The sequence below is a fragment of the Talpa europaea genome, assembly GCF_964194135.1.
Source record: "Talpa europaea genome assembly, chromosome: 4".
NCBI lineage: Eukaryota > Metazoa > Chordata > Mammalia > Eulipotyphla > Talpidae > Talpa > Talpa europaea.
Window position 1 is genome coordinate 31115493 of NC_140070.1, and position 13260 is coordinate 31128752.

The 13260-nt window shown below is 40.4% G+C and overlaps 1 protein-coding gene across 2 annotated transcripts in view; it reads left to right on the forward strand.

Moving 5' to 3' along the window:
• Positions 1–11330: 11330 nt before the first annotated feature.
• KAT6A (lysine acetyltransferase 6A) overlaps positions 11331–13260 on the forward strand; it is a gene marked incomplete at both ends in the record, with an annotated part of 98175 nt that continues 96245 nt past the window's right edge. For both annotated transcript variants that reach the window (XM_084232431.1, XM_084232432.1), the window contains one exon: positions 11331–11930. In XM_084232431.1, the coding sequence (XP_084088557.1) occupies positions 11331–11930 (600 nt within the window). The remainder of the gene's footprint in view (positions 11931–13260) is intronic.

A 13260-nucleotide genomic window follows, 5' to 3' on the forward strand; every position in this document is an offset into this window, starting at 1 on the left:
AGTGAGCCAGACAGGAGAGGTCTGCTGTGCCATGTGGGTTAGCTCCCTGGCTAGGAATTGAACTCATGCCATAGTGTCTACTGATAGCTTGATAGTATTGAGACTTATCTCTTTGTACCATCAGGAAGGCACCAAATTAAATAATTTTAAGGCAAAAAAGCACTACTAGAGGTAAGAATGATCACAATGTATACTAAAAAGGTTAAATTCCCTAGAATAATTTCATAAGCCTAAAAGTGTTTGTACTGAATAATATAGCCTCAACACACACATATTTTAAAATTTGAAGAGAATTCCAAGGGAAAATGGATAACTCCATCATAATAGAAGTTTTTGTAGCATTGCTCTTGACAATGGATAAATTAAGCAGGAGAAAAACATCAGGGGGAAACAGATGATTAATATAGCACAATCAATAAGCTTGATTCAATAGCCACATATACAGTATTATTTCTAATATCACTTTTTATTTTAAACAGTGAAATATTTGTTAAATTGATCACTTACACTAGCCTCAACAAACTGTCAAAGAAACAATATAATACAAATATAGGGCCTCCCTAGTGGCACAGAGGGTTAAGACGCAACCTATGAAGCAATCCACAGCCACTGCAGCACGAGTTCGATCCCCGGCTGGCCCACATGGCACAGCAGACCTCTCCTGCCTTGCCCGCTGCTCCCCTCAGCAGTGTACTTCAGTTGCTCTCTCTGTTCTGTTTCCCACTCTGTCTCTGGTGGATCCTCCCACGCCTCTGTCCTGTACCCCAGTTCTTGTATGCATAAATGAATCTTTAAAAAAAAGAAAAAAGAAAAAAACCCAAATATAATACAAATTGTTCTTTAAAACTCAATAAAGTTAGGAACAAATAATTAAATGATCATCAGGAAAATTCTTTACATTTGAAAATTAACAAATACAATTCTAAATAATTCAGAAAAAATACATAGAATTTGAAGATGATGAAAATACAATATATCAAAACTTAGAAGTATTAAATTCTTAGGTTAGAAAAGAAGAAAAGATGAAAGTTTATGCACTCAGTATCCACTTAAAAAGTTAAATAAAAAACAAAAGAATATATCTAATGAAAACAAAGGAAAGAAATGTTCATGATAAAGATGAAAATTAAGAAAATAAAAATAAAACATACACCAGATCAGCAAAGAAGTTGTTTCTTTGAAAAGATTTATAGCATTAATAAACTTTTGCCAATAATGTTCAAGGAAAAAGCGGCAAGAAGACAAAAATAAACAAAATAAAGAATAATAAACATAATTATAGATACTACAGAATTATATGGATTATAAAAGGATATTATAAACAACTTACTGATAATGAAAACAAAGTGGATAAAGTCTTTTAAAAACTTATCAAAACTGATTAAAGATAGAAAAACTTAGTAATCTTACATCCATTAAAAACTGAGTAAGTACACAAACATTTTCCCACAAGGAAAACACTAGGTCTGCGTTGTTTTATTGGTGAATTTCCCCAAATGTTTAAAGAACAAATACTTTCATCTTATAAAACAATTCTAAAGAATAGAAAAAGGAACTCTCCTTTCTCACTTATAAGGCCAGCATAGCTTTGATATTAAAATAAGAAAGAGTAATTCAAGACAGAAAAATTACAGATCACATTCACTCATGGGAATAATCATACAAATCCTAAATAGATTATCAATGTATATAATCCTGCTATTTATAAAAAATGACCCAGTTGGGTTTGTCTCAGGAATGCAAACTTGGTTGAACATTAGAAAACAATCACTGGCATGAAATATTAAAGGAGAAAATCAATAATTAAGCCATTAGTTGTGTTAGGGGGAAAGGATGTTCTGAGCTAATCCCATACAGGCTTTGTGGACTCCACCCCTACTCCAGACCAAAGTCATCAAGACATTGGGAAAGAAAAATCCCGTCACCACCAAAGGGAAGGTGGCTTGGACCTGAGGGTGGAGTTAAGCAGCCACGTTTGGTATAAAAGCCAAACACGTGGGCCTTGGGGGCTCTCTTGTTCTGTCGCTCGCCTCCTGGCTTGCGGGCAGCTCTCAGTGCCATTTGTGTTTCCAGGTCAGAGGATGTGGGTGAGGATCCACAGTCAGGCACCCAGTTTTGTATCGGGGCTGCCCTATAACAGTTGCAAGAGCATTTGACAAAACCCAACATTTGGTAATGTTAAAAACTCTTAGCAGTAGGGAAATAGAAGTGAAGTTCTTCATCTTCATAAAAATCATCCTTGAAAACAACAGAAAAAATCATCTTCAAATTGAAAGTACCCTTTTATAAGATTAGATGGAAGGTAAGGGTATCAACTATCACCAAGCAAATGATGAAACAGAGAAAGGATTGATAATATTGCTATGCTATTGAATATATTATACATTTTATAAGCTGTCAGATTTGATTTACTTAAATTATAAAAAGAATTTTTAGTGATAAGTTCTTGGTGATAATTCATCTTCTAGTAATGCCTGTTTTGTGTTGGAATCAGAGTAGTGCTGGCCTTAGTAAATGAATTGGGGACTATTCCCTCCCTTTCAATTTTTGGGGAGAATGTCTATAAAATCGGTTATATTTATTGAATATTTGGTAGAATTTACCAGTGAAACTATATGTGTCTGAAAGTTTCTTTGTGGAAGGTTTTTTTTTTTTCTTTACTATACATGCCATCCCTTTAATAGATGTAGGATTATTCAAATTATCTATTTTTGTGTGAATTATACGTTGAGTTTTATAAATCTTTCAGAAATCTAAAGCTGTTTCTTCATTTTCTTCTTTGTTGTATAGTTTATAAGTGAGAAGTCTGATATAATTCTTTTCTTTGTGCTCTTGTATGTAATGTGCATTTTTTCCAACTGTTTAGATGTTTCTCTTTATCATTGATTTTCAGCAATTTTACTATAAAGTGCCTTAATGTGGTTACGATTTTGTTTATTCTGCTTGGTGTTCATTGAACCCCTTGAATTTGTAGATTTATATTTTTTTATTAAATTTGTAACTATCTAGGTAATAGTTTTTCAAATCTCTCCTGTGACAATATAAAGTAAATTCATCCAACTAAGATGATATCCTCCTGAGAACTCTAACTAGGGCCAGAAGTATTAAAAGGTCTTTCTATTCTGGTGTCAGATAATAGGTATTATTTCCATCCATACTGGAGCCTTGGGAATTGTTTTACCTACCCTTTCTGGGTGGTTCTTTTCCCTAATTAGTTTCTCCTTAACCATGTGCAAATCAATAGTCATTCACAGACTCAAGAGGTCTCTTTTGCACATATCTGGAGTTCTAGATAGGTGCAGTTTCCTCCTTTCTGGTTCTTTGTCCTGCAAATTTTAGCTACCTTGGTCTTCAGTTCTAATATCTGTCTTCTCCACTCAGCAATACTGCTGTGCTCTGTTCTGCATTAAAAACTGTTTCAAAGTAATAGGTTGGGGCAATTACATGATTTGTTTACTTCTCTTATTTCAGTGATCACTCTTATATGCTGTCTACTGTTCAATGTATGAAAACCATTGTTTCATGTATTCTTGTCTATGGTTTCCTAATTGTTTAAGAGGAAAAGATAAGCCCAGTTCTTACTACTCAATCATTGTCACAGTAGAAGTTCTACTTGGAGAGTTTTAAGATATACAGTGCCAAATTCATCTCATTCTCATAAATTCAAATTCAGTAGATTTGGCTTGAAATGCTGGGATTTTTACTTATTAAAAAGTACTCAGATGATTCTGACACATGGGCAGAGTTGGAAACTATATCTTGATACATCAGGCAAAATCATGTTCAGACATTCTTCTAATTAGAAGGAAGACCAGACCTTTTAACTTTTAAAACTTTTCGTGGTTCTGGGTGTGATGGGATACTTTACAATGACCTGGCTGCAACCAACGATCCAGCTGAAAACAATTAGGAGAGCAGCTAAAATATAAAACATCTGTTTGAAGGCACCACTGAGCACCTGGAGGCACTAGGACTTAAGAGGACACAGTCTCAGAGAAAGGGAAACCATACACAGTGACATTCTGCAGCACCTTTGTCCCTCAGGGAAATTCTGGGCATATAGCCAGAATCTGAGTTTGGGGATAGAGCCAAGAAAGAGGCCCTAAGAGGCAAAGACATCAGCAGGGATTCTGGCAGTTAGCAAGGTTAGAGAGACAAAACTTAAAGACCAGAGGGGCTAGATTCCCAATGAGAAGGGGGAGGTGAATAAGTAGCCTGATATTTTGCCAGTTTCCCTAAGTCATTTGCCAAATTCTGAAGATGCATGATACAGAAGGCTAGGTTGCCAAGCAGAAAGTCTCTGAAAAGTCGAGTGGAGATTTTTGCAATCCCATTCTTCTGAGGAAACAAGAATTAATTTTCAGCAGCCATTGAAGGGCACCAAGCAACACACAAGACTCTCAGCTGGAATACCTGGGGGGCTGTGCTATAGGGGCATCAGCAGGAAAAAAAGGTGCAGAAGCATTGCCAAAACCCAACTTAGACTGAGCTAACTTGCAGTAACCAATATTAAGAACTCAACAAATAGATTTAAATGAAGATTTAGATAGATGGGTAGAAAACATACAGACATCATGAAAATAAAGAGGTGAAAAAGATAATCGAGAATACAGCTGGTAAAAATCGGAAATATAATTGAAATACTAAAAGAAAAAGAGAGAGAAGAAGAGATAGTAACAAAGAATTTCCTAAAAGAGATCCAAGACATCAAGTTACAAATTCAAGGTACTTTACCATTGGCTCCTATTCTACTCTTGAACCCAAGCGGGTGAATACAAGAAAAACCATATCTAAACCTATCACAGGAAACTTGTTGAAAAGCCAAAAGATACTAAAAGGAGTTAGAGGAATAGAGACATTACTTTTCAAAGGAGTAACAAAGGAATAATGTATAGTAGAAGACAATGCGACATTTTAAAGTGCTAAAAAAAGACTTGCTAAATCAGAATGCTATACCCTGCGAAAATATGAAGGATAAAATGAAGTTTTTAGCCAGACAAAAAAGGAAAGAACATGTCACCAACAGACTGCTTTGAGCAGCAACTATTCAAAGAGAAGGAAAAACTTCCAGAGAGAAGTAATGAAAGGCATACTGGAATAAGGATAAGAAGTAATTATGAAGGTTAAATAATATTGACTGTACAGAATTGTAATTGTAATTGTAAAATTTTTGTGGCTTACAATATAGGCACAATTAAAATCCACGACAACAATAAATACAAAAGGGAATGGGATAATTGAAGGCATAGTATTCTAAGGTCTTAGTATTATGGGGAAATTGGTAGAAATAATTATTTATGTTAGAATGTAATGAGTTAAACAGGCATATGTTGTGATTTCTAAGACTTCTAAATGAAATATAATAAGCTAGTAGTGGTTAATGACATAATAAAATATTTTAACTTACTCAAAAGAAGGCAAGAAAGAAGAGAATACGGGATATAAAGTGGCAAAAGGAACCAAGTAGTAAGAGGGGATGTATAGATTTAAATAGAGCAGTAACTATATTAAATGTAAATGGATTAAAAATATTCTCCATTGAAACCATGATAGAGCAGTCTTTCAATTGTAGACTTAGTTGAACGCTGCACAAAACACAGTTAATACGACAAAAAAAATGTGGTAACTTTTAGCTACCAGTTCCACAGTACTGAATTCTGAGCAAAGCCTGAACGAAGGAAAGCTGTCCTTTTAGTGCTGCAGACTGTTTCTTAACATGTAAAAGACAAGGGCTTTAATCTGTCTTTGTTGCAAGCCTTTATTTTGAGTAGACCTCCTGAGTGTGCTATTAAGTTATGCAAATGTAAAGCAAAGACTGTCTACTGAAGCTGCTTGAAAAGCTAAACTGTGCTTTATTGTTGAAAATTGTTTTAATTCTTGCTATGTGCTTATACTCTAATTTGCCCTCCTCCCCACCCCATGCCCACCCCCACCCCAGGAATGGCCATGGCTAGTTTTCTTCCAAATTATCCTAAAGTAAACACAACTAATCTTTGTATTATTTTTTCTTTTGAAGACCACACGCTGATCTCATATGCATAACTAAACTCTAAACTCTATTTTTTTCTATGTACGTGACTGTCTTCTCTGCTTTTTCTTCTAAAAGAGAATTTCCATTTCTCTCCTTATTGTCTTTCCATTACAAATAGCCCCCCCCCCTTTACCTGAAAATGTGTCTGCTTATCTAAGGTGGAAAAATATTCTTTCTAATAGACAATCTTGTTGTTTTTTTTTTTTTAAGATTTTTTTATTTATGCATACAAGAGCTGGAGCACAGGCCAAAGGTGGCAGCAGGTGTGGGAGGTGGGGTTGGTGGTGAGAGGATTCACCAGAGACAGAATGGGGAACAGAACAGGCAGACTGACTGAAATACACTGCTGAGGGGAGCAGTGGGCAAGACAGGAGAGGTCTGCTGTGCCATGTGGTTTGCTCCCTGGCCGGCCAGGGAGGCTGTGGATTGCTTCACAGTTCTGTGCTTAACTCCTTGCACCACCAGGGAGGCCCTCTAATAGACAATTTTGTATTGTCAAAATATTTTCCTAATTTGGGGATCAGGTTTGAGAGTAGGTGATGAAGGGTGATTTTGTAACTCTCCTATTCCACACTTATGTTATCAATATCTGCGCTAGGAAATTGAGTTGGCAGGACCAACATCTAAAAAAAATAACAATATTTACTCATATTATTACTGAATAGTCTAGACAGTATCTGGTATGGAAGAATAACGCTTGGAGTAGAACAATAAGGACTGGAGTGGAGAAGAGCTATAAAGATATGGAGTATAGGTTGAGGAATAGACAAGGCAGGGCTTGTATGGGAGGGGGGTGGAAATTTCATCTTAGCGCTTAAAATGTTCATTCACTAGCAACACTGACTCTGTACCACTTGCACAACACAATGCAATTGCAGATGCGATGAGGCAGCTTAGAAGAGCATATGTCTAGGAATATATTCATAAAATGTATTCAAGAGTCTCATATCAAGTGGTTAAGTGAATAGAGCAAATGGTCAATATACAAAAGTCTGGAAAAAGACAGTAGAGGATAATCTGTAAAGGGGGACACTCACTGGGCAAGGGGCACAAAGCAGATAAAAGTCCTGTAGAAGAAAATGTTCTGCACAAAATTATTAGGCATTTAGTCTTCATTTGTCATTCCCTACCTTTCCAGGGAAGGCAGAAAAAGAAGTATGACTCCATCCCTGCCTCCAGGAATTTTAACAAGATGAGAGATAAGACAAAGAAACATACATGCAGGGGACAGGGCATGAAAAAGTGCCCATTCACGGGTCAGTCACAAATTTAGACAAGAGTAAGTCTACAGAGGACATGAGAAGACCGGTGTGGGGATAGGACAACACCTAGGCTGCAAACTGACATGTGTGCCATATAAATTGTGCGACCTTGTACCAGTCACACGGCTGTGGTCTATGCTGTTTCCTATAAAAATGACTCTAGTAAGGTCCAACTGTTAGGGGGAAGTGATGTCCTGAGTTAATCCCATACAGGCTTTGTGGACTTCACCCCCACTCCAGACTCAGTCTCTCAGCTGTGGGGAGAATGAAGTCACTGTGATGATAGGGCTGGACACCGGTGCCTCTTTGTCATCACACCTAATTTTTTTTTTCTTCCTGTAGTAGTGGTGAGATGTACAGGGTGTCGGAGCAAAAAGTGAAGAGGAAGGCAGGCAACTTTCTCCCTGCCCATCGTGCCCGACCCACTCCCCCAGGTCCCGACTTGAGGTTCCACGGAGAGTCACCGTGAACGCCGGGCGAGGGCACAGAAGTGGGGAGGGAGGAGCTGCTCACAGTAAACACAGACGCCATCAAGAGTTCAGATCCCATCTGACGACCGGATTTCCGTGCCAAACTGAAGCCACCCCACCCATGGCCTGCCCTCAGTTTCCCCGGCTGTGTAATGGGGACACGCCATCCCTTTTCCAGGGTGCGGGTCCGACACCACCGCGGGGGAAAGGTGAAGGAGCCCCCCGCAGCTGGCCTCCAGCCCCACCAGGTCCTCCTCCCACTTTGGCTTTGGCCTTTTGTACCGGCCCCACGTGACCTGCCCGGCAGGCTCTTCCCTCCTGCCCCGCCCCGCCCTCCGGCCTTTCCCGGCTCCCGGCCCAGCTCTTCCCGCTCCTCGACCGCCCCCCGCTCCCGTGCTCCCCCTTCTTCCCCCTCCCCTTTGCCTCCCCTCCCAGGCTGTTCCCGCTCCCTCCCCCAGGCAGCCGTTCCCTCGCGACGCTTCCCCTCCCCCCGCGGCTGTTCCGCCGCCTCGCCTCCCCTCCCCCCGGCCGGAGCTCACTGTCTCCAAGATGGCGGCCGTGTCAGTTTGGGGCATCTCCGCGGTCCGGCCCGGGGCCCCAGGATCCCGGCTCTCTTCCGCCCCGGTAAGTAGGCGAGAGGCCACTCCAGACCGTCCACGACAGTCCAGCCCGAGGCTGAGCCGCTCCGGGGCGCGCTCCGCCGGCTGGCGGGGTCGGCGGGCCGTTGCAGGCCCCGCCGCGGCCTGCGCCGCCTCCCGCTGCTCTGCGCCAGGCCTCGGACTGGGGCGCCGCGGCCGCCCCCTCGCGCCCGGCCGGCGCCCGGCTCCCTCCGCCCCGCGGCCCGCGCGCCGCGGGCCGGTTCAGAGCTCGCGGCCCAACACCCCCGCCGCCCGCCCACCCGCCCCCGGGCCCGGCCCCGGCCCCGGCCCAGTCGGGGGAAGCCGGCGGGTGGGCGGGCGGCGAGCGGCCCAGGCCGCGGAGCCTCGGGCTGGGCTGTGCCGGCGAGCCCGCTCTCCCTCGGGGGCGCGCCCACCGCCCCGGCCCCACCTGCGCCCGGCGCTCCCCGCCCCGGGCCGGCCCGGCCCCTTCTGCCCCGCGCTCCCGGGCGCTGGCTCTCCGACTCCGGCCGGGGGCGCGGAGCTCGGAGCCGGGCTGCGCGGCAAGTGGGGGTGACAGGCTGGCGGGTGTTGTGGTGCGGAGGAGGCAGCACGTGTGGTGTTGTGTCTGTCGGGCTGTCAGCCCCGGCGTTGGGAGGGGAGGCGGCGGGCTGCCTGTCAACCGTCGGCCGGTGTGGACGCGAGGTGCTGGACCTGTCAGGGCTGCCCGGGTAGCCCGCGCGCATACACGCCTCCTTGGAAGCGTCATGTGTGGAGTTTAGGATTTGGAGGAGCTGGGGATTGAAGGTACATTGCGCTTAAATCTTTCACGCGATGTCATTGTTATAACTTAGTGTTCGGGTCCTGTTTGCCTCCGCTGGAAACCAGGAAGCAAGCCGTTGGCAGGCTGCGGGGTGGTGCCTCTTCAAGTTTTTAAAGTTTCTGCTCTTTAAAAAGAGAGCGCGAAGATGTGTTTGGGGGTGGGGAATGCAGGCCTGGGAAGAAGTTGTCGGAAGCAAGTAGTGCTTTCTCTGGAGCCGCTAGTGTACTTTTCAGAGAGTTAAAGTTCAGCTCTGCAGACTACTTTCTGAAGATCTGGAGACTGGTGAAAAATTCCCGGCCGGGAAGACAATGAATAACTCATTCATTCTTTAACTTGCGAACTTTTAATCAATTAGGACGTTCCTCGTATCTTAAGCTCGTTTGTAACTTCTCCTTTAGTTTAGCGTTAATATCTACATAATGAAATTTCTTGGAGTTATAATACTGTGATTTCTTTTCTCTGGAGACTCTCACCAAAGTGAAGCATAGCTCTCAGGGGGCTTCTTTTTAGTCAGCTAATTTAAAAATAAATCTTGGCTCATGTTTGAATGTTTACTTGGGCCTTTTCTTTCCTATCAGAGTTAATACTACTATCTGTGGCTTTCCCAAAGTCTATTACTTTTCCTTTTGATTTTAATGTCACTTAGGAATAGTTGCTGTGGGAGCCAGTTTTCTAGCATAGTTTATGTTGTAAATGCGCCTCAGAAATAGAGCAGTTATAAAAAGCACCGGAACTTATTTTTGTAAGCAAAAGAGTTATTTAGATTCAGAATTCATTATTTTGTGATTTTAAAAAAAATTTGTGCCTGTCAGAGTCTTTTGTCTGTAAGAAGAGTAGTGACTTTGATCTTGGAGAAGCAGTATATTTATGTTAGTGTTTTATTCATTAACTACCTTTCAGGACCGGGATCTTGAATCTTTAGGAGAGGGCTTGAGACCAGCAAACAGACAGTCCTCTCTACCCCCCCACCCCCCATTGTGCTTTTGGTAGGTAGGGTGTGCATTTGAACTCAATGATTCTGGACCTTTCTCATTTCTAGTTTCTCTATCTATAGATTAGTTATGAACATTTTGACAGTTGTCATTTCCTCCACTACAGTGGCCATTAGTATTTCAATTTGGTTTAGAGGAATGTATTAGCGTGTATTTCTTATAATTTGAATGATTTGGGGTTAATTAATTGGAAATTGGATTATTTTAAAACTCAGCACTTTACATTTGATTATCTTCAATATTGTTTTTGTTTCCGTTTGGAATGTTTAAAGCAATAGTCTTAAAATATCAACTTTGTGAAACTTAGATTTACTGTGTTTCTTAATAAATGACATAGTTAAAACTTCCCAAATGGTTCTCTTTCTGGCCATTTTTAACCAGTCTGAATGTGTAGAATTTTGAAAGATGGAAGATTCACTCTTACTTTCATTGCAGGATTCTTTCTACTAATCCAGATACTTCTTGAAGGCTGAATAGTTTCTTGGGGAAAGATGCCAAGGAAGAGTTTCGTTTCCTATACTGGTGAGCAGAGATTGTGTAGTACAGAATAGCTAGCATCCTTCTGGTTGTAGCCTAAGGTCATTCATAATATATACCTCATTGTACCCTAATCATCAATTTTTTTTCCTTTCCTGTTTTTCATCCCGTACATGATTTTTCTTGTTGACTTTTGGTAGAAACATGTTAAATTTCCTGTAGGTACTCAGTAAACACTTGCTACTTAATTGCTTTAAAAGGATATTAAAACACATTTAAAAAAAAGACTAGGATATTTCAGTTACACTTTGTTTATAAAATGGGCCTTGATAGAAAATTGACTTTGTTTTAACTGTTTTTCAGGCATAAGTTGCACATTTTTCTGCTGGGAATGAGATGTTCTTGAGTTCTTAACAACTTAATGAAGAGACCCACGTGTGGTGCTATTGAAAAATTTGTTGGGAAGTTTGAAGACTTCAAATAACGGGTTCTTTTGATTTCTAAAGTAAAAGTGGCAAGACCCTCTCTTTTGTGAAAGGAGGAAGAACTCAGGCCAGAAAACTTGTATGCTATGGTTAACTGGTTCCTAGCCTCCGAGAATGTTGTTTTCCATGGTGTAAAACTTACTCAGCATCAAGATAAGGGATAACGACTCTATGGATATACAGAATCCTTCACCATGGTAAAACTCGCTAACCCGCTGTATACGGAGTGGATTTTGGAGGCCATCAAAAAAGTGAAGAAACAGAAACAGCGTCCTTCAGAAGAAAGGATATGCAATGCAGTGTCTTCATCCCATGGCTTGGATCGTAAAACTGTTTTAGAACAATTGGAGTTGAGTGTTAAAGATGGAACAATTTTAAAAGTCTCAAATAAAGGACTCAATTCCTATAAGGATCCTGATAATCCTGGGCGAATAGCACTTCCCAAACCTAGAAACCATGGAAAATTGGATAATAAACAAAATGTAGATTGGAATAAACTGATTAAGAGGGCAGTGGAAGGCCTGGCAGAATCTGGTGGCTCAACATTGAAAAGTATTGAACGGTTTTTGAAAGGTCAGAAAGATGTGTCTGCATTATTTGGAGGCAGTGCTGCCTCTGGCTTTCACCAGCAGTTACGATTGGCTATTAAACGCGCAATTGGCCATGGCAGACTCCTTAAGGATGGACCTCTTTATCGGCTCAACACTAAAGCGACCAATGTGGATGGGAAAGAGAGTTGTGAGTCTCTTTCCTCTTTACCTCCAGTGTCACTCCTTCCACATGAAAAGGATAAGGTAAGAATGGTGTAGGCATCAGTGTTCATAAAACTGATGACATAGCATGCTATTAGATTCGTATTTCTAGAAAGTTATACAGAAGTTTCATTCAAATTTGTGTTTGAGGACTTTTCCAGGAATGATCAGCTCTGGTTTTTTTATTGGTGAGTTTTTGGGTAAGAATGTAATAGATGCTAATTGTTCTGATACTTTGAATATCTGATACCTAAGATTCAAAGTGTGGAATATTCACCTACGTAAAATAGCATATTTAGATCAGAATTTAAAACTGTTATGTAAAATTTCTTAAAATAATTTAACTCTGGAAGATGATGGTAGCTAAATGCTGGGGACTTAAAACAAGCAGGTGATTCTAAGAACCTGTCTTTTCTCTATTTGTTTATTTATTTATTTCAGATTATTATTAGGAATGAGAGTGATTCTCTTGATCTGTAGTAGCAGCTAAGCAAATTTAATAATTCTCATTTTGTTGCTTGTATTCTAACTTTTTATCATGTATTCTTTGTGTATGATGAAGTCCTGAATGTCATTTATGACAACTTTAACTATGGGTCAGGAGTATTGGTGAAGTCTGGGGAGTTGGGAGTTTTGCTATTCAGATGGTATACCTTACTATACTATATGTTCTTTTACTTTGTGTAGTTTAAAGTATATCTTCTTAACAGTTAATTTTGGTTCTTAAATAGATATTCAGGGATTAGGACAATTTTGTTGATTTCTAGGCATCCTAGCTGTAAATTTATTTCAAGTGCTCTGAATTATAGTTCTGTGGTAAGTGGTAGTAATTTTAAGTTGTTGCACATCTTACAATACAGTAGTAATATAATTTTCTTTTGTTTTAAGATCGTGGAGACTACTTCTAGGATGAGAAGATTGTAAAGTTAACATTGAATGTATTTTAAAATATTTGAAAGTTGATCTAAATTTATTGTTAATAACCTGCCTGTAGATTTTTAAATAGCAATAGAAAATCAGCAATACTTTTCTCTCATGAAGTTTTTAGATACCTGTTTTAGGGTTCTGTTTTCCTATGAACGTTAAAATAGAAGCATTATTATTTTTACTGCCCTTAAAATTATACTGATACATCATGAATCGGGTCTATCCCAATCTCATTCCATTCATAAAATGCTTATGTGTCATTTGAGCATTTATTATGAATAGTATTAAAAATTTAAGGTGGGCAAGTAACTAAAATGCTTCCTTTATTCTGTAATTCAGTGCTATAAGAACTTTTTTTTTGTATTCAAAAGGGCAGATTTATTATAAAAAGGGAAGGAAAGGTAAAGGGTGCTTGCACAGACACAAGGGGCAGAAAGAACTGCCC